The sequence below is a fragment of the Pieris rapae genome, chromosome 13 (assembly GCF_905147795.1).
Source record: "Pieris rapae chromosome 13, ilPieRapa1.1, whole genome shotgun sequence".
NCBI classification, from domain to species: domain Eukaryota; kingdom Metazoa; phylum Arthropoda; class Insecta; order Lepidoptera; family Pieridae; genus Pieris; species Pieris rapae.
The window spans coordinates 8,413,744-8,435,685 of record NC_059521.1 but is presented as its reverse complement, the minus strand read 5'-3'; the positions used below and the strand labels follow the sequence as shown (position 1 = coordinate 8,435,685).

The 21,942-nt window shown below is 33.6% G+C and overlaps 1 protein-coding gene across 4 annotated transcripts; it reads right to left on the bottom strand.

Moving 5' to 3' along the window:
- Positions 1-57: 57 nt before the first annotated feature.
- On the bottom strand, positions 58-21,728 carry LOC111000167 (E3 ubiquitin-protein ligase Nedd-4). Of its 4 annotated transcripts, none has more exons than XM_045630948.1 (21): positions 21,435-21,728; positions 18,768-18,847; positions 18,000-18,081; positions 16,845-16,883; positions 16,086-16,255; positions 13,704-13,845; positions 12,944-13,018; positions 12,101-12,216; positions 11,253-11,370; positions 9,119-9,820; positions 7,858-7,939; positions 6,775-6,873; positions 6,547-6,675; positions 5,486-5,610; positions 4,759-4,900; positions 3,974-4,183; positions 3,391-3,497; positions 2,868-3,001; positions 2,333-2,561; positions 1,625-1,794; positions 58-734 (listed from the first exon to the last, which is right to left on the bottom strand). In XM_045630948.1, the coding sequence occupies exons 1-21, from the start codon at positions 21,573-21,575 to the stop codon at positions 632-634; spliced, it is 3,195 nt and encodes a 1,064-aa protein (XP_045486904.1). In that variant the 5' UTR covers positions 21,576-21,728; the 3' UTR covers positions 58-631. The 4 variants fall into 4 exon arrangements, with proteins under 4 accessions (XP_045486904.1, XP_045486905.1, XP_045486906.1 ...); XM_045630949.1 differs by lacking the exon at positions 21,435-21,728 and adding an exon at positions 19,867-20,201; XM_045630950.1 differs by lacking the exon at positions 9,119-9,820.
- Between the last annotated feature and the right edge of the window lie 214 nt (positions 21,729-21,942).

The window sequence follows — 21,942 nt, the reverse complement described above, 5'->3', positions numbered from 1 at the left end:
GTGAGAGCAGGACGACAATAGTTTCATTTTTAGAATCAGATAAAAAATCAACTTGCAATAATTAGAACTTAATAATTTGCATATATTTAGAACTTATGCACGAGAACATACTGCGGTCCTTTTTACAATAGAACCTTAAGAGAGGGATGGAGACATTTTTGGCATAGACAAAGTTTGCAAACAAATTGCGTCGCGAGCGAGTTCCTGACACTACTATTAATTGGTTGCACCAAGAATTAGGATAATTTATAATAAGTTTATCGGTCTTAAATAATTTACTAAATAATGTTTTTAATGAATGTATAACAAAAGACTAGTAACGCGATTATTTTTTGGCTTGTATCCAAAGTTACGAAAAACTAATATCTTCAAAAGCATCAGACCTCCGCTCACGAGCTTATAAATATTGCAAATCGACTTATAGAAAGAGACTAGCGCTATCTCTGTCACGCACAAAATTTTGCAGTAAATCATTTAAAAGCGTATATTATTATTTAAAAAGAGTTTGAATACTATCTTCTTCAAACATTCTGTCATACTTTGAAAGACCAATGTGCAATATTTATCGTATTCCTATCTACATAAGGCGTATAATGTATTATCACCGAATAAACGAAATTTAAAAGAGGGATCAGTCGACTCCCGCAAAGCCTTGCGAGCCTTCAATTGCCTTGATCAGCTTCTCCCGTAACTGCTGGTAGGTCTCGTATGGCGGCAGATCGATTCTGTTAAAACTGAAAAAAAATCTAGTTAGAAAACAAAAGAACATACTGTAGAACTAAATAGCGTTGATCCTACTACGATTTTTTTAAATAATAGGTGGGCAAACGAGCCTACGGGACGCCCAAAAAGGGCAGTCATCGCAGTCCATAGACACCCTTTTTTAGTGTGTCTATGGGCTGCGATTACGCTCTAACTTTGCGAGTACGCTCTAATTTTGAATAGTTGGAGGTCTTATCTCTCAGGGAAGACCCCAACCGGAAGTCCATTCCACAGTTCGCTAGTCTAGTAAGCTAAAATGCCTTGTGAAATTTAGAATTCATACGGCTCGTACGATGCAGAATGCGGTTGAGGTACAGAAATTAAAACCGAAATAGGCATTCATTGTCTGACTGACTTGATCCACGTGCCAAATAGAATTACAAAAAATGGAATTACGAAATTTCTATATAGACATAATTACACCTTACAATGTCAAAAAATCGAGTATGTTTGTGTCATGTACGCGGCCGTGTACGTGAACACTGAAATTAAAACTTTTAAAAAGTTAAAATAATTGCGCATCTTTTATAACCTTTAGCTATTGAATGGTCAACTGTATCCCCCGATTTTGATATTATTAAGTTTTTTATACTTTTAACAAATGTATCTAGTAGTCGATTAGTCGTTCGCGCTACTCTAAAAAAAATACCACTCCGACTTTTTCGGAATTAATTGCAAACAGATCTTAGTAAAATAGTAAATTACAAAATAAACAATGGAAGATAGTTAATTACAGGAAACATAAGCACCCGTTGGACGTATTTTGAACTTATCGGAGGCGCGATCGTACGTCGAAAATCTGTAATTGCGTATACGCTGTAGTACGTAAAATTCGTGTTTTTACTGTCAGAGTATTACTTACCAGGTATGTGCTCGGGGATAATTCTCGGGCGAGCCCCATTTCTCAATAGTAAATAACTGCGGGCCATTGGAGCCATACAGCTCTTTGAACCCGTTCATCGGCACACGAGACGTGCCCGTAACGAATTGGAGAAGACGCGAGCGCATCTCATTGGAGAATGATAGAACCACCTGCAATATTTAGTTTTTTTAATGATTTTAAGAATAATTGTGCTCTATTTGATGTGGTTAGCTTATTAACCAGCTTCAAAAAATGATTGTATGTGATATTGATGGAATTTTATTATCTATGCATATGGTCTAGCTTTCGAAAGTTTGTTTATACACTAGTTTTTTGGTTATTAATAAGAGAGCTTAAAGAAATAAAATTAAAATTATTGCAATCAGATAGATTGCAACTTAGCAAAGAGTGCAGTTTAAATAAAACAGTTTTTGAGGTTTTTGAGAAATCTACATTTCTAAAATAATTAAACCCATTTATCCAGTTTGACTATATTTTATATAACTTTTCTGATAACACAGAGACCACAAAAGCAACATTTACACCAATAAATTTAAGAAAAGTCTAATGGAATAGAAAAATTTAAGAAATATTAAAAAAAAACAAAATTTACAGAAAATACTGACTAATCTTACTCAGTCCAATTTTTTAAAACACAACAGGAAATACTTGATCATTTTCAAGGGTTCAATGTAAAAAAAATCTTACCCTCCAAAACCACTGGACGACCAGATGGTTCGCATGATAATCTCCCTTATACAGGGTGTTAGCACGCCAATCCCTCACATCTATGCGCTGTATACCACAGAGTAACAACTCAAGCTCGTGTTCATCGAAGATTTTGAGTAAAGCTGGTGGCACCAGAGCGCCAAAGCCTTCAAGGAACGCGTTCATTTGCTCCTGAACGCGACGCACAAAACGCCATTCGATCACAGATCTAATACACAAAAAATTGTTTCATTTCAACGTATTTTTTATATATACGTATACGCAAACGGGTAGGAAACTCATATGATGTTAAGTGAATCCGCCGCCCATGAACACTCACATCGCTAGAAAGCTATGCGGAACCAGCTGGTCATCGTTGTATTTCGGTCTCATAAGAAAAGAGCGCACTAATTTTTAAAAGGCCGGCAACGCACTCGCGACCTTTCTGGTAGTATTCATGAGTAAATACTATCACTTAACATTAGGTGAGTTCCTGCCCGTTTCTACGAAAAAAAATACTAAGGGTAGTACTCACTTGATATATTCATCTTTATTCTCGTTGTCAACTGAAATATTGGCACCATTTGTCTTCAGCTCCCTCTGGTACGTCTTTCCAAATTGCTCTTCATCCACCGCAAACGTTAAATATAATTCAGAGGGATCGTTATCCTGAAATCGTTATTTTTTCTTATGTATGGACTCTATTTAACAACGCTGAAGGAAAGGCATAACTATGTAATTTTTTTTTACATTATGAACATAAGACAAACCAATTAAAGTGGAATTTCAACGTTTTAGAGAGTTTTTCTCTTGGTCATTCTGCCAGACACCCCAACACTTAAAATACATTTTTGAAATAAGGATTTAATACTCATTAATTTGCGTATCTGTTTCATGATAATTATTTTTCCTGAATAAGAAAATAAAGCACCTGTATGAGACTGACACATGTGGATTTTTGGGTCATAGGACCCCAATGTTGAGAGATACACAATGAAGCCAACAATGCTCAGTCTAATAAATTATAAAGCATTTTAAATAGAAGAATATCTATTTACCCGTATCCACATAAGCGAGTTATAGTACTCTAAGTCAACAGACTCCATGTCTTGAAGATCAATGGGTTTGCCCAGCATCATCTTGTAGAATGGACGGATAAAGAATGCTGCAAGTATTTTTTTTTAAATTAGAATCCTTTAACATCATTACAAATTAGTATAAAGTTAACGGTTGATAAGGATGTTCTCGTTTCTCCCTGTATCTCTTCTTTCTTTCTCTTTCCTTCGTATTGCAGAATTATCAGAAACATTTTTCAGAAGAGCCCGTTATAGTATAATGTAAGCACTATAGGGAGAGGGAGAGAACCCGTCTTCTAATTATTTGGTGTAATCACCAGTCAGTACAGTACAGTAATTATTTACTTTTTGTGGCATTAATGAAAACGAAATGCATTTTTGAGGATTTAAGATATTATTTTTGAGAGCTTTGCGTACTTTTGCTGACAAGAGTAAGGGGGGGGGGGGGGGGGATAAATTACAGGAAATTTACGTAATACTTTGGCCCCAAACCTATGGCTCCAAAAAAAAAAATTAAAAATTATCATAACGGTTATATGTATTAATATGAGAAAAAAATACTTGCCGTCAAGCAGTTTCCCATGGTACACAGCCATACCAGCGACACGACCGATAAATTTAAAATAATTGAGATGCTCCTCGTTGCAAACCCCACTGTTGGGGTTTATTTGAAGTGTATAGTTATCCATAGCAGAGTACTCGAATAGCCCATAATACGGGTTGAACATTTCCTTCGACAGCAGGAAGAACCATTCACGAGCCAGACCGCCATAATCTGTGGAATATATGGCGATTTATTATTATATACGAGTGTTTTGTGATGGTATATATATCTTATTATAATATATAATTATTATTTGCTCATTTTATTTATTTAGAAAAATAATAGATTTTTGTATTCACATAAAGATGATTGCTGTCTAACTGTAATGACGTAACAGTGTTGTCAACATAATAGCCCTACCTATCAAATATACCACGATTCTACATGCACAAATATAAGTGCATTGTCTGCAACTCTCAAACACAGAAACACAGAAACGAAACTCTTAAAAATGACAATATGTCGTATGGATGTTTTCCAAAGTTTCATGAAAAACATTAATTACAATGGAAGAGTATAGTGACAATAATGATATGAAGTAGACTCAAGCAATTTCATTTTAAAAGAAATATTTTTATTTCATATGTTACATCTTTTTATAACTGCCAAATAATCACTCAGCCCATTAATCAACGTTACAAACGCTACGGCTGAATTGAAAACTAGGCTATTTATTGATCGGCTAATTAAGCTAGTTGGCTGCGACACATGCACGCTGTTTTAGAACTTATAAATAAATAACTCACCCAAGCCGACTTCAGACTCGAACTCGACCCACAGCTTTGTCTTCAAAAGATCGACTCGACTGACGGAACTAATGATGCGATAAGAATCCTCCAGAATCGAGTTTCGACGGACTTTTATTTCAAACTTGTTCGGTACGTTGCTCTGAAACAAATAAATTATTAATATACCAATACTAGCAATCACGTGACCCGTAAAAATTATTATAGACGCGGCAGAGACCTTATTTTTATTTTTCCGGATCTATAGAACTGATTTTGACAATTCTATTTACCAATAGAAAGCCACCTTATTTGTGAATGTCATATATATATTATAGAAATTATGAAGACTTTATCATGGTAATCGGTCAAAGTAGTTGCAGAACAAACCGTCGAACGAAAACGTTAGTTCGAACGCTACCTTAACGATGACATATATATGATTGCGTTCAGTAACAGAAAAGCACTAGAGCAAGATAAAACTAAGTTGATTTCAAACTAGACTGGGTGGGATCCGACAGAATAACCTTTGCTTAAAGGATTGAATGACTCATAAAAATACAAGATATCATGCAAAAACTTATAATATGCCTGGGTTGCAATCTTATTCGAAACTTGTTAATAAGATTACAATACACATATTTGATAAAAATAATAATTATCCGTAAACTCATGCACGTTTCACGCACGTTGTACGTGCCTCATACGTACGTTATTTTGTTAAAGCGTATATAAATGTTCAACTCACCGGCTTACGCAACTGACTCTTGAGATATTCGTACTTGCGTTTATAATCGCGAGAGTAAGGCACAGCTGGACCAGCGATGTGGGGATTGGAGAGGCGGGGGTCCTCCCATTGCGTGATGCGAGTGTCTAAAATTATATTTATTTATTTATCACTACATTTTTCTACCTTAACAGTAATTACTAATACGATAGAATTCCAAAATCCCACACCAACTATTCTAGAAAAAAACATTAAAAAATCAAACTTATATTCCTAAATCTATCTATCCATAACTAACAATATAGCTAGCAACTCTTGTGAACTCAGCCAGTGTACAAACAAATAGGTCCACCTCAATAGCAACTCTGTTCACTATCCGTGTTGCCCGCGTGAGTGGCGCTTTGCTAATCGAGTTGGAATGTGCGCGCGGTACATCCAAAAGTTTAGACGTAAGTCTCAGGTTTCTACTTGGTACCCGTAGACCCAGTCTCTCCATTATATCCGGATTATGCACCCTACCCGTAAGAATCATAACATAGTATATATTTACATGTAGTCGATGAAGCCGTTATGATCAACATGAGGTATTAGGTTATTTTCATTACTTAAATTGTAATGACTTCTACATCAGAAAATTAAAAAGCCTTGTTGACAGTTAAATGTTTTGGAAAATCTACCATTCCTTACATATTATTTTAATGCTAAAATAATATATAAGTTATAAGAAATCAAGAAGTCATCTTATGATCTGTCTCAATACAGTCAAAACCGTTTACGACGACATCGTTTAGAACAACATACCGATTATATTGACCAAAATTACAGGACTAAATATATGTATTAGACACTAAATAGCCAATAACAACGTCATCGGCTATCCTACTATCGGTTGTATATATTGGGACGACCAAATATGAGTAGACCCTTCGACGTTATAACAGATTCTGACTGTCTTTCAACGTGCCCATAAATGATGTGTTTGACCGACCCTTGTTAGTCTCACTTCACCGTAATAAAAGTTCTCTGTTAGTAGGAGCACAAAAATTCCATTTTGACCTTAAGAATATCTCAATTCAACTCACTGTGATCAATAAAGAAGATCCTTCCATCTGTATGTACGCGTTCCTCCCATCCCTCAGGAAGCGGACCCAACTCATCCGCTTCCGCTCCCGCGCTCGCTAGCGTTGCGCTTGGCAAATTCGATGCACAACCTGTAAAGTATTCCGCATTCCTTACTTTATATTATCAATTTCGATCGGTAATACTTAAAAATATCTTTAAAAAAGCTATTTTTTTATTTTAATAATTACCTGTCCTTGGGTCGACCCAAGTAGTCGTCTTATTATTGTGGTCGATGAAGAACACTCTACCATTTGGAGCACGCTGCATACTCCAGCCTGGAGGTAGACCTGCAATAGATTTTACTTTAGTAAATAATTTTCAGTTTTGCTATTTTTTTCATTTGAGAATCAACAAAAGTATTCTATAAGAAACTCGGGATAAATTAAAAACTAAAATAACCTAAAGAAACTTTAGACTACACCGCGTTCTATTGTACAGCATTCAGTTATATTATATAGTTAATATACATAACATCTCCATCCATCATTATATTTTTTACAATTTTATCAACATACTAGCTGTCTACTCGCATTAATTTGGTCATAGCACGATAGACCTTTGCGGTAAAAAAATGAAAGAAAGTTCCGTGAAAGGCCGCAGCGTACGTGAATTTTGTTTATCAGGGATAACTCCACATCAATCGTGCAGTTCTGAAGCTATTTAATGTAAAAAACCAAATCTTTCTTCTTTATAAAAGTGTAAATATATATTATACGGTATTTCTCAGTTTCTAAGTTCCTATCTATCTATATGGCCTTACTGAAAATCGGTGCTGTGATCACAATTCTTAGTGTGTGTACATCTATTAAGACAATACATTAATAAACAATTAACAACAATTTTTTTTTAGCTAGAAACGAATTGCTTTAAAAAAATTAAGTATTGAAACGTATGTTTTTTTTTATTAAAAAAATAATAAATACATGCCTTCCCTAAACTTCCACAACAACAAAATTAGCCAAATCGGTCAAAGTGTTCTCAAGTTTTACTGCGTGGAGGAATCGGGCGGTTACAATTATTGTAATCGCTATCGCGTACTATAACCTGTACTAGTTAAACAATACCTCACTTCTATACAAAAAGTAGTTACGATAAAGTTTATTTTATATTTATGAACATATAAGTCTCATTAACAGTAAAGCTAATGTTAGTCTAAGGTCAAAATTCAGAAGCGGTTCTTACATACGGGAGTGAAAAGTTCCTTGTTGTATTTTCGTATCTGATGTAGTGACGTATTTGTTACATCAATAAATATTTTAAATAATACAAACCATCGCTGTTAGGTAAGTTCTGACTCTGGGTGCTGCTAGCACTGCTGCTTCGTGTACTCTCTGAGGAACCGTCTGACTCGTCCTAATAACACAATATTTTTTAACATCCAATCAGTAATATTTAACAAATTAAGGATAATCATCCTATATTACTTTCGACATATTATCAACTAAAAACCATTCATTTTTGCAAAGAAACACCATTTTCGCTGAACTTAAAATAGTTATGTTATTTTTATTCACTACTAAATTAAAGATAACACCCAAATATCCAAAGCTAGTTATATAAAAGATTCCATACCTCACTAATTCCATGCAGTACTGTAATTATGCGAAATATTTAAACATGCCATGCGCATGCGATACAAGCTTAGCGGAAGCAAACCTATAGAAAAAGCTTGAGTTCCATGAAAAGAAACCGGTGCAGTCATTCCAAAAATCTTACCAAATTTATAATTTTGACCTATAAGATATATACATAATTTATTTGATTCATGCCAAAATCTCCCTTTTATTTAAAGCTGCGTACGCGAAAGATAATACGAGAATTTTATTTACAATGTGCGTGTTAGGACTTCGCGATGTCCAATGTCCTCCATATGAGCGTTTGTTATGGCACTGTGTTAGTTGCAAGCGCAGCCGTGACGTCATAGGCACATCAACGAGTTGACCAGCTCGGTATTTAGACTCGAAGATGTTACCGCGACAACGCCCTCAATCCTCAATGTCCTCAACATTGACGTATAGAATCACGCGATTTTAAAATAACGTTCAAAGGCAACGCATTCTATACATCGCTGATTATCATAGACAATTGACCAAGCATAATCTAGAGATCGAGCCTTGAGCCGCAAAGTATTCTAGTCGATTCATTCCATTGTGTACTAGAGCTAGCGTTGCACTCGGGTGCTATTAGCGGGACGTCATAAAACCCACAAATGTACATATACACTCGTAAGTCGAGAACTCACTAATGAGATGACCATTGACTCGTCTAGACATGAGAAATAGCGATAAAATCTAATAAACAAGATATAAAACATTACAAAAAATATTTCTTGTATACATGTCCCTTAAAAACCTCGCCAACTAGTTAATTAAGAAGAACGTACAATGAAAAATATATGCAAAAAATATTTTCTATTCGTCATACATTTTGAAACATCTAGGAGTACATAATTTATTAAAAACTAAGGTGTACTGGTAACAGCTCGCTAGTGAGTACCCGTTCAAAACGTCACTCCCGCATACCGTTCCTTACCTCTGAACTCATTGAACTGGCCGTCGTACGTCGTCTACGTCTGTCAGTTGACGAACGCCTTCCCGATGAGGAGCGTCGTTCTGGACTAACGCCTCCAGTCGGCGTACTGAAGTGGTTCTCGTCAAACGTCAAAGACTCCGCTGACTCGTCACCGGTTTCTTCATTACGTTCGCCTTCCCTTCTTTCCGCCTCTTCGTTTTGAACACCGTTAATTCTGTCTATCTCCACTTGAGTTTCATCAGGACTAGTTATTATTATTTCTTCAATCGTCGGCCTCAATTCAATCTCTATAGTATCCGTTTCGGATGTATCTTGACTACTTGTTGGAGATAATTTATTTGTCGGCGTTACAGATTCATCGTCATTTTCGTTGTCAATAGCAATGTCATTAGTACTAGATGCTTCAGCATTAACGGGTTCAACGATTTCGTTGTTTACACGTTCAGTATGTTCTGTTGTATTTTCAGTCGTTTCATTAGCACATACTACGTCATTTTCTTCGTTTCGTTCGCTTACATTAGTATCACAGTCGTTAGAGTTAGGCACTGTTTCGGTAGTGTGTTCGATTACAGGCGAAAGGGCAGGCGTAGAGAACGGTGTAGGCTCGTTTGGGTTTTCAGATAATTCATTAGATTCAACTTCATTTTCAGTTCTTGATTCGGTCGAGTCAGCAGTGCTTTCGGCTGGCCTATTTGGTTCCTCCTGTTAGAGATTTAGAATTGACACTAACTGTTTGTTACATTTTGGGGACATTATACAAAGCTTTACAATAACCTTCATACATATGATAGACTTGTAAAAGTTAACTTGAATTTTCTATTGTGCCGAAGTATTGTCTATGACATGTGAGGACATCACAGTGAATGTATCGAGATCCAATGATACCAATTATTTTAAACAATGTCTGCATACATTACGATAGATTAAATACAAAAATTGTTTGATTGCTAGAGTTTTTTACCAGGATGAAAGCTGTACTATGCAATTCTTAATTATTTACAATTAGTTATACGATTTAATATATAAAGAAGTACATAGTTTTTAATGAGTTAATGAAAAAACAGTTAATGAAACACAAATTCAACTTCCCATCTACATTTGCTAAGGCCATGCTGCAGACAGTAACTTAAATTGTAAAAATGTACTAGAAATTTAATGTCTAGTCAAGCTCAGACTTTGAATACCCGTGCACATGCAATTCCCCACTTTCTCGCTTCAATTAATCAACACCAGGACACTTATTAGAAAATTTGTTAAATGAAAGCTTTATGACAGCAAAATAACACATAAATAAACGTAAAAGCAGGTCATCTAGAATCTTATGTCACTATCAGTCTCGTACCAGTTTGCAAATAAATGAACGTGACAGAACATTCTTGAACTTGTGGTACACTTATAACGCCACAAATATTAAGCAAGATTTCAAGACACAATTTATATTTATGTAACTAGTACGATAGGCAATATGCGTATTTTATTTAATTAAATAACCGGCGAATTTGTCTACATATAATGCGTTATATCACCCACATATACCAAATCATCAAAATTGTATTTGTATTATTAGTTTTCTTTATACTAAATCAAAAAACCCACTTTAGCAGGAACAGTTAGTATTTTACACCCCTTATTTACAAAATATTAGTAGCAATTTGCATTTGTATGCAAGCGGTAATAAGCTTTTTAAATTGTGACAGATAATAACATTAATTTGACATCGAATACGTTACAGAAACATAACCTAAGCAGACAGTAAGACTTCTAATTATATCAACATCTTTTTATATACATTTAATACACAAATTGCGCCTGGCTTGCGAGTATCGTACACAAAACCCGGCGTTTATGTTTAAACCCACAATATTTTAAATTATTCCCATTATTGAAAAAATCTTAATCCTACTTCAGTCACTTTAGGAGAAAAAAAGTCATTTCCACTGACGACCATTTAAATTTTCTAAACAATGTTTAGCGCTTTAAAACTAGTATAAATTAAAAGCCTTTAATTACGCCAGTCTACTAAGAAATCTACCCTCTTTTCCAAACAAAATTTTAACAGCTACCCTCATAATTAGAAGTCTGTCTGTGCTTAGATTCTGTTAAGTTTAACCCACACAAATAAAAGAACACATACATGCGGCTGAGCGTGAGCCTGATTTTGTTCATCGTCCGCCGAAATGTGGAATCTGCGTTGGAACTCCGTCGCCGCCGTCTCCATACGCTCCGCTTGAGACTCCGTACTCATATTACGGCTGGTGAAAATCATATACATAAAAACCAAGTGGGATTACAGCCTATATAAGCCTTGGAGATTTCTGTATCTGATTCGTGATTTTTTTCTCAACAAATAAATCAGCCGTGTGTGCCTGACATATGTCAATTGCGTCAGTTTTCTCACGATGTTTTCCTACGACAATAAGTTCGGCTTCCATACAGTCGTGACTCGATCGCATGACCTTACTTTTGAGGGTAGCATCATGGCACTGGACCAACATTGCTCAGAATAAATAATGTCTTAGTGAAACCCGGTTAAGAAGATTTCATACAGACTCAAACGCGTCTAAAACGTAAAAATGTATAAGATTATTGATATTCTAAGTTGGCTATTCTATTAATAATCGGTACTACATAATTATTATTATAAGGCTAACTTTCTAATATGACTGATAATCGAGCATTTGCGAACCGAAAGCCGGGGTAGGGTGTTGAAACGATAATATTTTCGTATATTTTTTAAAGACTAGAAAAAATATCAATAAAAAGACACGACTTTATATAGAATAGGTTAAATGCATATTTTAAAATTATGACATTTTCCGTTTACATAAAATTTGCCGTATAGCAAAAATGTTTACAAACATCAATAGACAAATTAAGCCGTATTCAACCACAAAACTTAAAACTAGTATTAAGCTCAATCATGAATCCTATATCAATTTCCAAGACGATATTTGGCCTTGGGACACATATTGAAATAATTACGTGAAAGTAGGCCGCTCCCATTGTGTGGACCGAGCCGCATGGTTCACGTAGTATGTCCTCCCATTCGCGTCTTGCCTTTCCTCCCACCCGGCGGGGAGTGGATCTCCTCCTATTGCCTGTAAAGACAGACATACATATTATCTGGAATCCTACATAACGTAACGGACACATCACTAATTTTATATGTTTTTATTTCCATAAATATGGAATATTACATATTTGTTTTGTCGTTGAGTTTAATGAAATAAAATAAACATATGCGTAGTGAGTGACTTGGGTGCATAGATAATTGTATATAATTGCACACATGCGTATAGCTTAATAAAACATCTATTCAAAACTTTACCAAATTTTCTAGAGGTAACATTCAGAAATGGGGTGTCACGCAAACTATGTAATATAACCGTATGTCAAAATCTTGAAAGTTACACTTAGCGCTAAGTCACGTTTCTGTCATTCAAAGACCAATTTGATTTCAAAGCGTCAACAAATTTGCACGCCATCTGTCTGCCAGTAATCGCAAACAGAATCATATCTCTCTATATTATTGTATCTACAACATATTCGTGCAAAAGAATAATTATTAATTAGCCCCAAACAAATTTAAAAAAAATATATTTTTTACGTTCCTCACGACGTCATAGTATCGTCGTTTTTAACAGGGGAAATGTCAAATGCCATCCATCTGTCAAACGGTGCAATACCATAAACAACATCGACGGAAACATCACCACATGTTAACGTGTATATTTTTATTTCTTATGTGCTGTCATGCTGTGCACCAGCGATTTCCTGGCTAAAGCTTCCTTCACCAAATTCGCCTGATAATTAAAATTAACGTACAAGGGGCAAGGGTGCCGTGTCGATCAGTTCCCAGTCATCTTCCCCGATCATCGTCGGCACTGAACCCGCGAACACCTATACGAAAACTCTACTTTACTTTACTCCTACCCACTAAACCTACACAGCTCTAACATTATTATGTAAGTTTTAACTAATATAGGCACATATATGACAGTTTTGATATTAATTTTCCTGAAAATTAAGTCGCCGAACTGGCAAGCAAATATTCTCTAGCAAAATCTGGTGGAGGCCTACTCATGAAGGGTACTCGATCCGATCAATTCTAAAGAAGTTAGAGTATTAGAATAATAAGAAAATATAGGATATGACAACCCAAAAAAATACTATATAGGTATATAGTATATTCGGAAATAAACACGTTTTATTATTATACATCATTAAGCAAACATTCCGGGATCCTCTGAAATCACTGATACTCTTTCAAACATCCGAAAGTTTTGGATTGCTTTACAATGTTTTTCGTAATACACGCAATACGGGTTAACTAAAGCACAAATTACTCAAAAGTGGACTCTAAACAAAAGATACATAAATGTATGATAGTTCTACATTAAACTTTATAAAAGTACCAAACTGATACAGACATTTAAAGAAATAAAATAAAAATAGTTTAATTTCTGCCGAAAACTTTCAACTGAAAATACCATCAATACAATCGGACGGCGTAGACAATCGTGGAATATTACCACCGCATAATGTTCTATCATCCAAGAAGGATACGCGTACAGATAAAACTTACCGGCTGAACGTTCCCCACTTGCGGTGCTGGTTCCACCATCTCCCAATCATCCGGTGGACTCGTGGATTCACCTTCTTCCTGACCCACTCGGCCCACCAGAGCGTGGTATATTTCGATGTAACCGCGGACGCGAGATCTGGCACTGTTGGTTTTAAAAGAAGTTACACTATCCTGCCAGTATTCTTTGCTTCATATTTAATTTTTTAATTAAACTTTTAATCCGTATAAGGCTGACAATTATTTAATCAGCAAATATGTAAACTAATAATTTAATATCCTTTCTTCATATAAAGAAGGCAACCATTACTCGAATACAAATTATTTATGTAGCTCAACACGGTATCGCCTTGTTTTAAAACGAAATCTTACAACATATATAATTTGTTTCTCATTTATTTATTTTTTAAATAAAGACATTATGTGTTTAGATGATGTCAAAAAATGGCATTAAAAAGTCTAAACTTTCTATAAGTATACAATATCATCAGTGTCAATAAAATTGCTTCAGTGTAACAGTAGGAATACTGAATAAATAAATAATTATGTTATCTATGAACGCCACATAAATTTTAGTCTAATACTCACGGTATACCCCAGATTTAGCACGGACTAATTCCGTCAAGTGTTACAAAACATCACCATCGACAATGACGATTTCTTACTATAACATTCTATTCTTTTTCACGAAAAATAATATGTATATGTTTATGTACGAGGCAGTTATACAAGTGTAGCTATTTCCTTAATCGTCGTAGTTACGCGCCGCGAATATAGCCAGACACTCGTTTCAGCATTATAAGCATAGCATTCATAATTTATTAGAGTTTAATCATTTCTTATTAATTTAATTTAATTAGATAATAAATAGTTTGCATTATACTTTATACGTGTCGCTAAAGCATCCCCGGTTGACCCAATATCCTTTAAGAATGGTAATTAACACGATAAAAACTTAATTTGTTTACTAGCATTAGTCTGTACGACGCCATCTTGCCTAGTACACGCGGTTTGGCGGGAACTTGAAATTGTCAATATTTATTTTGGTTCTATAGTCTATATTTTTTTCATGGCTTGTCGAATAGCCCATCATTGTATGTATGTATTGAAGGAGTCCCACAGTTTTCATATATTGAATTAGTCAGTGTTTCCCAACTTAGGGCCCATGCCTCACAGAAGGGCAATTTAGTTGTTAATTCGCAATCGGGTGGCTGGATATAATACAACGTGAACTTGAGACTGAATCTTACCAAATTGGAACCCAATACAAAATGTCTGTACAGAAACCACCAAGTACAAAAATTCGATTAAAAAAAATTGAAATTTCTAGTTTTCACTATATTTGAAAATTTACTCACTGTGCTTCTATAATTATTTCCTAGTCATTTATTCCTAAACCCTTACCCTATCATTTACGATTCGTACGTGACCAATACAATTTTTTAATTTAATATTCATGTATTAAATATAAGAACTTTAGAAAGGCTAAGGGCACAGAAAGTTTGGGAAACACTGATCTAGATTGTAATTACTCAAATATTGTAACCAAACGAACCGTAAAGATAGTGTAACTACTACATGAAAAAACAAACAAGTATGTTTTCTACAACTATACTAAAAAAATCGACAACAAACAAGTAACAACATCGCTGGCAAAAGAAACAAAAAGTGTATTTCGTGATGAGGGGAATTACTGCAGTGCGTTCATTACGGCTTTAAAACACAGATCCAACGAAATCCTATATTAAATATATATATATATATATATATATTAATTGAAATAACACGAAGTTATCACATCATTTATACGTTTCGATTACTATTATTATTGTCTTGGCCGTAAGCCAAGACAATAATTGAAATGTCATTAAATTCGCGTTAGCCGTAAAGAATTTTTATTGAATAGAACTCGCGTTTACCACAGACTAGAGCACATTCCATATTGAAGTAATTACACGTGACAATTTACATAACAACTGTCACTATATCAAACTTAACACACACCAAGCTTAATTAAAACTCTAACATAGTGCGTTACTTTGAAAACGGCAAAAAAATACAAGTGGGTAAACTTATTTTTGTCGATTTATTTATTAATTAAAAACATTTTATGGATTATTTTCTGAACAAAACCTGCATTAAAGCAGTACTTTCTCCACAAATACTGCATTACGATTTCGTATAGGAATAAAAATCACAACTTGTAATCTTTCATCTAGCTTGACTAGCTATTATGAATTACCTCCTAATATAATGAATCCATTAGGCCATTGAATTCTGAACTTATTTTTATTTATGTTCTCCGTATTAAAAGTGCAACCAAAAATCCCGGTAATATCACGGGCAATGCCGAAATAATATAGCAAACAGCATGCATCTACTTACACGGACCTGCGCGGGCGCAGGGGGTACTTAGTGATGGCCGGACGGGCGTTGGCCGCAGATTCGAAGGGCGTGTTCGCGAGTGGAACTTCAGCCATACCCAAGAAATCATCCCGAGTAAGACGATTTTCATCAAACACTTGAATTAGTAGTTTCTGCTCTTGTGGCTTTACCTGAAGGTGAACAATAAAATTTTATTGACGCCCTTTTAAGTGTAAACTAATAAAATGTTCAGGCAAAATCTATATTAAGAAGCAACTATTAAAAATAATATCAGCGGACAGAGAATCGTCATGGGATTTGAGGTCTATTACTCTTACATCATTTTATTACAACAATAATCATCATTTTTTATGTTATAGGAGGAAAACGAGCAGAAAGCTCATCTGATTTTAGGGATACTGCCCAAAGACATTTACATTGCCAGAAGACTCACAAGTGCGTTGCTGGCCTCTTAAGAATTAATACGCAATTTTCTTGAAGGACCTTAAGCCGAATTGGGTCTGAAATACTTCACTTCTATCTTGATACTTAATATAAAATTATATTTTTATCTTAATGTTTTTGATTAAATCTGATTCTCACATTTAATTCCATATAATGTGTCATATGAGGGCGTCGATTGACATAGTTTATAATTAAACTTTTCTAATATCGTTTTTCACTAATATTTTCAATACTTTGTAGTAAGTAAGTATTTTTAAAAATCAATACCTGAAGAGATAAAAAGCTTAAGCTAGAAAATAACACAGCGAGTCTCACCCGAAATACAAACTCCTGATTCCATATTGGATTGAGGGTCTGAAATGTATAATTATAATTATTAAACTCTCATCGGTAATTTTATTTAAATAACTCTTATTACTTTTGGCGTTCACCTCTATAGGTTAGAATTTTTTTCACGTTAGTAGGCACAGGCTCTAATTATCCACGAGAGAGATCAGCCCGTCTAATGGCCAAAAACTCACTTTTCTTTGTATGTGAGTGTTTACTTTGGCAAATTTGAATGTGTTTGTGAACTGAAGTGACGAAGAGTTTACTGCCAATTCTTCTTGTCCATTGTTGAATGTCTTCCGTTCTACGCCCTTGATTTGAGAACTGGCAGTAAATGTAAAATTAGAAGCATTTAATGTATTTTTTTTTGACGTTCATAAGTGTATTATGTTACCTACATGAATAAATGATTTTGGATTTTAACTTGAAACACGCCTTTGATTTAAGAACTGACAATAAATTTAAATTTAAAATTTGTTTACAGCCGTTCATAAGTATATATTATCCTTTCCTTAATTCCGTTCCATCCGATAATTTTATTTTTTTACCTATTTTGACCCTGGGCCACAATGCACAAACCGTGCGGGCCATAATAAAAAAAAGTATATATTAGTTTATTTACATTGACAAATGAGTTTTTAATTTTATTTGTTTATTACAGTTAGGCAAAGAAATAACTAATCTTCAGTTCGGCACTTTCAAAATTTATTTAAAAATCTTCTAACACAGTTACGAAAATATCCAGAAAATCGGAAAAATATGACGTTGAAACAAAAGGCTTTTTGGGTGGAGCGAGAATTTATATAAGATAATTTACTTACTTGAGAATTAATCTTTCATACAGACCACTTAAGATGATATATATTAAATGGTTGTAAACAAATAATTATAGAAGAATTTACGACAACATTAAACATTATCGGAGGGACAGGCATTGATAAATTGAAATCTCATGTCAAAGTTTTAACAAATTAAACGGGTTGATTCTTTATATTGTCATAATGTTGCATGATATAAACTAACTTTAACTGGGCTTTCCCGCGAAGACTTCGACTGTTTTAAATACATAGTAACCAATAACAAACTACTGGCTAAACGACAACATACAAGTAAATCTTTTCATAATATATGAATAAAAATTACCCTTTTCTTTGTTTTGGTCAGGAAAGTCTCAAGTGTGACATCACAGTCAACCTTTTGCAACTCCACACGAACATACGGGTCACTGAAATATAAAAATATTACTAAGAGCATTTCAATAATATAATGACAATCATTACATTAATTACTCCTTATAAAGCCAATGGATGAACTACATTCACAATATACAAGACAAGTTACATTTTCTAGTAGAGTAAAACCCTTAAAACAATATCTTTATTAATGAGCATTAGGCATCCTTGATTTTATGATTTGCTTTGATTCTAATGCTCTTCAGAATAATTTTGTTACGTTAAGTTGCCACCAATAAAGGGAAAAGATTAAATATATGGACACTTTCAGTGTAAGAAATTATTGTTAAAACAAAAAATTTCAAACAAATGTTTGAAAAGTTATTATTGTGTAAAAACCATTACTTTCCAACACTTCAATGAACTATACAGTAGAACATTAAAGGCTGTTTTATTTATAGTAATAGTATTGCAGATAGACTAAAGATCTGTTTATATTCTATTGCATAGAAAATAAACTTTTCACACCATGGTCAAACCAAGGTTACTGGATCTTCCAATCTGAAACAATTATAGTTTCACAAGAGAACCTGATCTTTGAACCTCTGGGATGTTCTTATATTATATTATATATACAGGTACTGACAGTAATAAAACACATAAATAGACAATTATAAGTATTTATATTAAAAACCTAAATTATCAGTACTGCATACTTTTAGGATTAGTCACAACTTACCTAGCACCAAAAATATCTTTCTTAGCCAATGAATATGCTCCTATTATCTTCAACCGAAGCAGGAAGCTATTCTCTTCGGTCTGAAAAACATATTGTACTAAAAAATTAATATTACAATAATATTTGTATATAATATACATAGATATTGTATACATTTTTTTATCAAACATATTTTTTCTACCTCTAACTCTTCCAAGCATCTTTCATCGAAAAACAATCTTATAACTAAAAGTATAATTCACAAATTCAAGAATATATTTCTCATGAAGTTTTTTTACAATTTACAGAATAACTAAACCATATAAGTATTAAGTACTAACAACTAAAAAGTTAGCCATATAGTAAAATGAGTCATAGAGAATAGTCAATAGATTTGTAGAAGTTTCTGATAAGAATAATTTGTGATAAAAAATGCATTGTGTGATAATCACATACAGAATTAAAATTCAATCACACTAATTTGCAATTCTTTTGTATTTTGAAATAAAAACTTCTGATATACAAACACAATATTTAAAGACACTCATATAACAAAGAGAATTATATATTGTGAAATAAGAAATTTCTCAAAATATAACAACTATCAAGGTTTCTACAAGATCTAAATAAGGGTTCATCTATATAGTAAAATTCATTACTAATAAAAGAAACAAATAATTCCTACCAATAGGTCCCGCAAAATCATATTCAATCAAACAAAATACACACATATTTTAGTACGAAAAATAACTAATTATGAAGAAATATGCTCTTATGTAAACAAATTAGTTCTACCTATAACATATTTCAAATCAGCATTTTTCATGTTTCAATGATGCATACATTAAAGTGAACAGTATAGTAAATATACAATAAATTACAAATAACAACTTAACCTTGTAAGAAGATTTAATGCAGTATTAAGTGTCTCATATTCATAAGCAGCTCAAGAATTAAGAACTACATTATAAGACATAACCCAAAGACAAGACACACCTTGAGACGCATTTCTAGCAAAACAGTGACCATTTAAATAGCAAAATCAATGACAAGGACATATTTATGGTAGCAAATCAATTGACTGGATATCCTGTTAGAAACACCTAATGTGGAAACTTACACGATTGTCCGACTGCCAAGCCATCACCCATGAGAACCTGTACTTTTGCTATCGAAACGCCAACCAAATCGTTTTCCTTTTTATATAAAACATCGGTTGTATTAACTTTAAAAGTGATGACACGTTTGCTACACAATCGTATTGGCTACTTTTTGAAGACTTGCTCCACTTGTCCATACCATGAACCACATGTATAATCTTATGGAACTATTAATTTAGACACAAGACAATTGTATTCACTAGAAACTTATGAGGATACACACTTTAAAAATATAACAAGGAAAATCTCTTTTACTCGGTAATCGGTAGTGTACACCATCGATGACAACCTGATGACAGCTCCTGCCATCTAGCATTGACAATTGTCTGACAGACTGTCATTTTTGATTTACCGCATTATAATCAATATACGCAGTATTGTATATTTGTGAAGTAAATTTTTTTTGTCATTATGCAGTTTATTTTATTAAAACCTATATGTATTAACATGTTTTCTTAATTTAGTGCTTATTTTGGGATAACGATAAATATGAATTAGGTATTTGCAATGTTTCTTGAATTCGATTAAAATTCTGCCTGTAAGATTTTGAATGGAATACACGTTCAAAATTTGTTTACCGAACCATAACAATACTATTTGTTTGGTAATACCAATAATTTTAAATTGGTCACCGCATCCATTTACAAAGAAAATTGAACTAAACTGTATATAACCTAAATAAGATCAAATAGCTAGAATAAATGTGAATTAATGTTCATTTATGTGTATGTTATGAGTGATGATTGGATCGCAATAAATGGCAACAAGAAAGTTACTGAATATTTTTTGACAAACTGCAGTATTTTACGGTCAGGCCCAGAAATATAACTTGAGTAATATTTATTTACTATTTAATTATTGGATACCATCTACTATAAGTCTGGTCAACCACAACACAGGAATGTCCTAGCCTGAAAACGAGTATCTATAAAATAATGCAACATTACAACAAGGTTTAGCTAATAAAGTATATTTTTTATTATTATAGCTAATCTGTTTCCAACATAATTTATTACTAAACTTTCTCGTAACTTCTCAAATGGAAAATAAACATATAATTTTAAAGACAAATAAATTATATTAAAAAAAATTTCCCAACTTTATAAATAAGGGTTAAATTTAGATTAAAGGTAATGTATAGTAAACAATGAAACAAACACTAACTGATTTTTTTTAATGAATTCAGCTTTTAGTCGTGAAGAAGTAACAGACATATTTTTTAAACTCAATATTTATCAGAAAATGGTACATTTTATCTGAAGATAAATAAATACAATGCGTATCTATTATTTACATAATACGTTTCCGTGATTTGCATATCTTAAATGTTGGCCGCAATAATTTACAGTTAAAATTTTCGTCACAAAAACTCGCTTACTCATTAAAATATATAAGTAGGTACCTATCAACTTTAAATTTAACTTTGTATTTTATTTACATTTGTTGATTCAATTTTGAATTTATTATGGTTTATCCAAAGTAAATGTTTACATAAATATGGTAATCCAAGGTTGCATATTATAATCACCTGATATTGCAAGGAGTATCGTGGTTCCGGTCGTAAATTGGCATATCTCCGCCACGACGACCAAGAGGACGAACGGCTTCTGTGCGGCGGCGTTATTTCCAAAGGCCTCACGTTATGCATTATTGATGTTTGATCTCTCATAGTTAAACAAAACACTGCACACCATCACGGTCAACCATTAGCTTTTTCGTCCACAGAAAATGGCGGTCACCATATGATTTTATAATCTTATCTCAAAATGAGCGCGATACGTACCCGTACAATTAGCGTTCGAGTGATAACTACTAGTAATATTGGACAGTGAGCTTCGAGCGAAAATTAAAGATAACGGTGCTGCCATTGTAGATAGCTGTACTATCTTGGACAGGTAAATCCGATGTAGAGGCATTTTTAGTAATTGTGGGCCCGTTTTAAAAATATATTATATTGTCAATATAAACTATAGAGGTATAATATACGCGCTGGTAACTTTGATGTTATTTACGTATAAGACAAAACTATTTTATAA

Bases quoted from the DNA above. Each gene is read 5' to 3' on its own strand.
- LOC111000167 (XM_045630948.1), bottom strand. From the start codon at position 21,575: ATGAGAGATCAAACATCAATAATGCATAACGTGAGGCCTTTGGAAATA. The intron at 7,940-9,118 runs GTAAGGAACGGT...TTGTGTTATTAG, and splicing joins CCAGTTCAATGAGTTCAGAG to GACGAGTCAGACGGTTCCTC. The intron at 4,184-4,758 runs GTGAGTTATTTA...TATATTCCACAG, and splicing joins CGAGTCTGAAGTCGGCTTGG to ATTATGGCGGTCTGGCTCGT.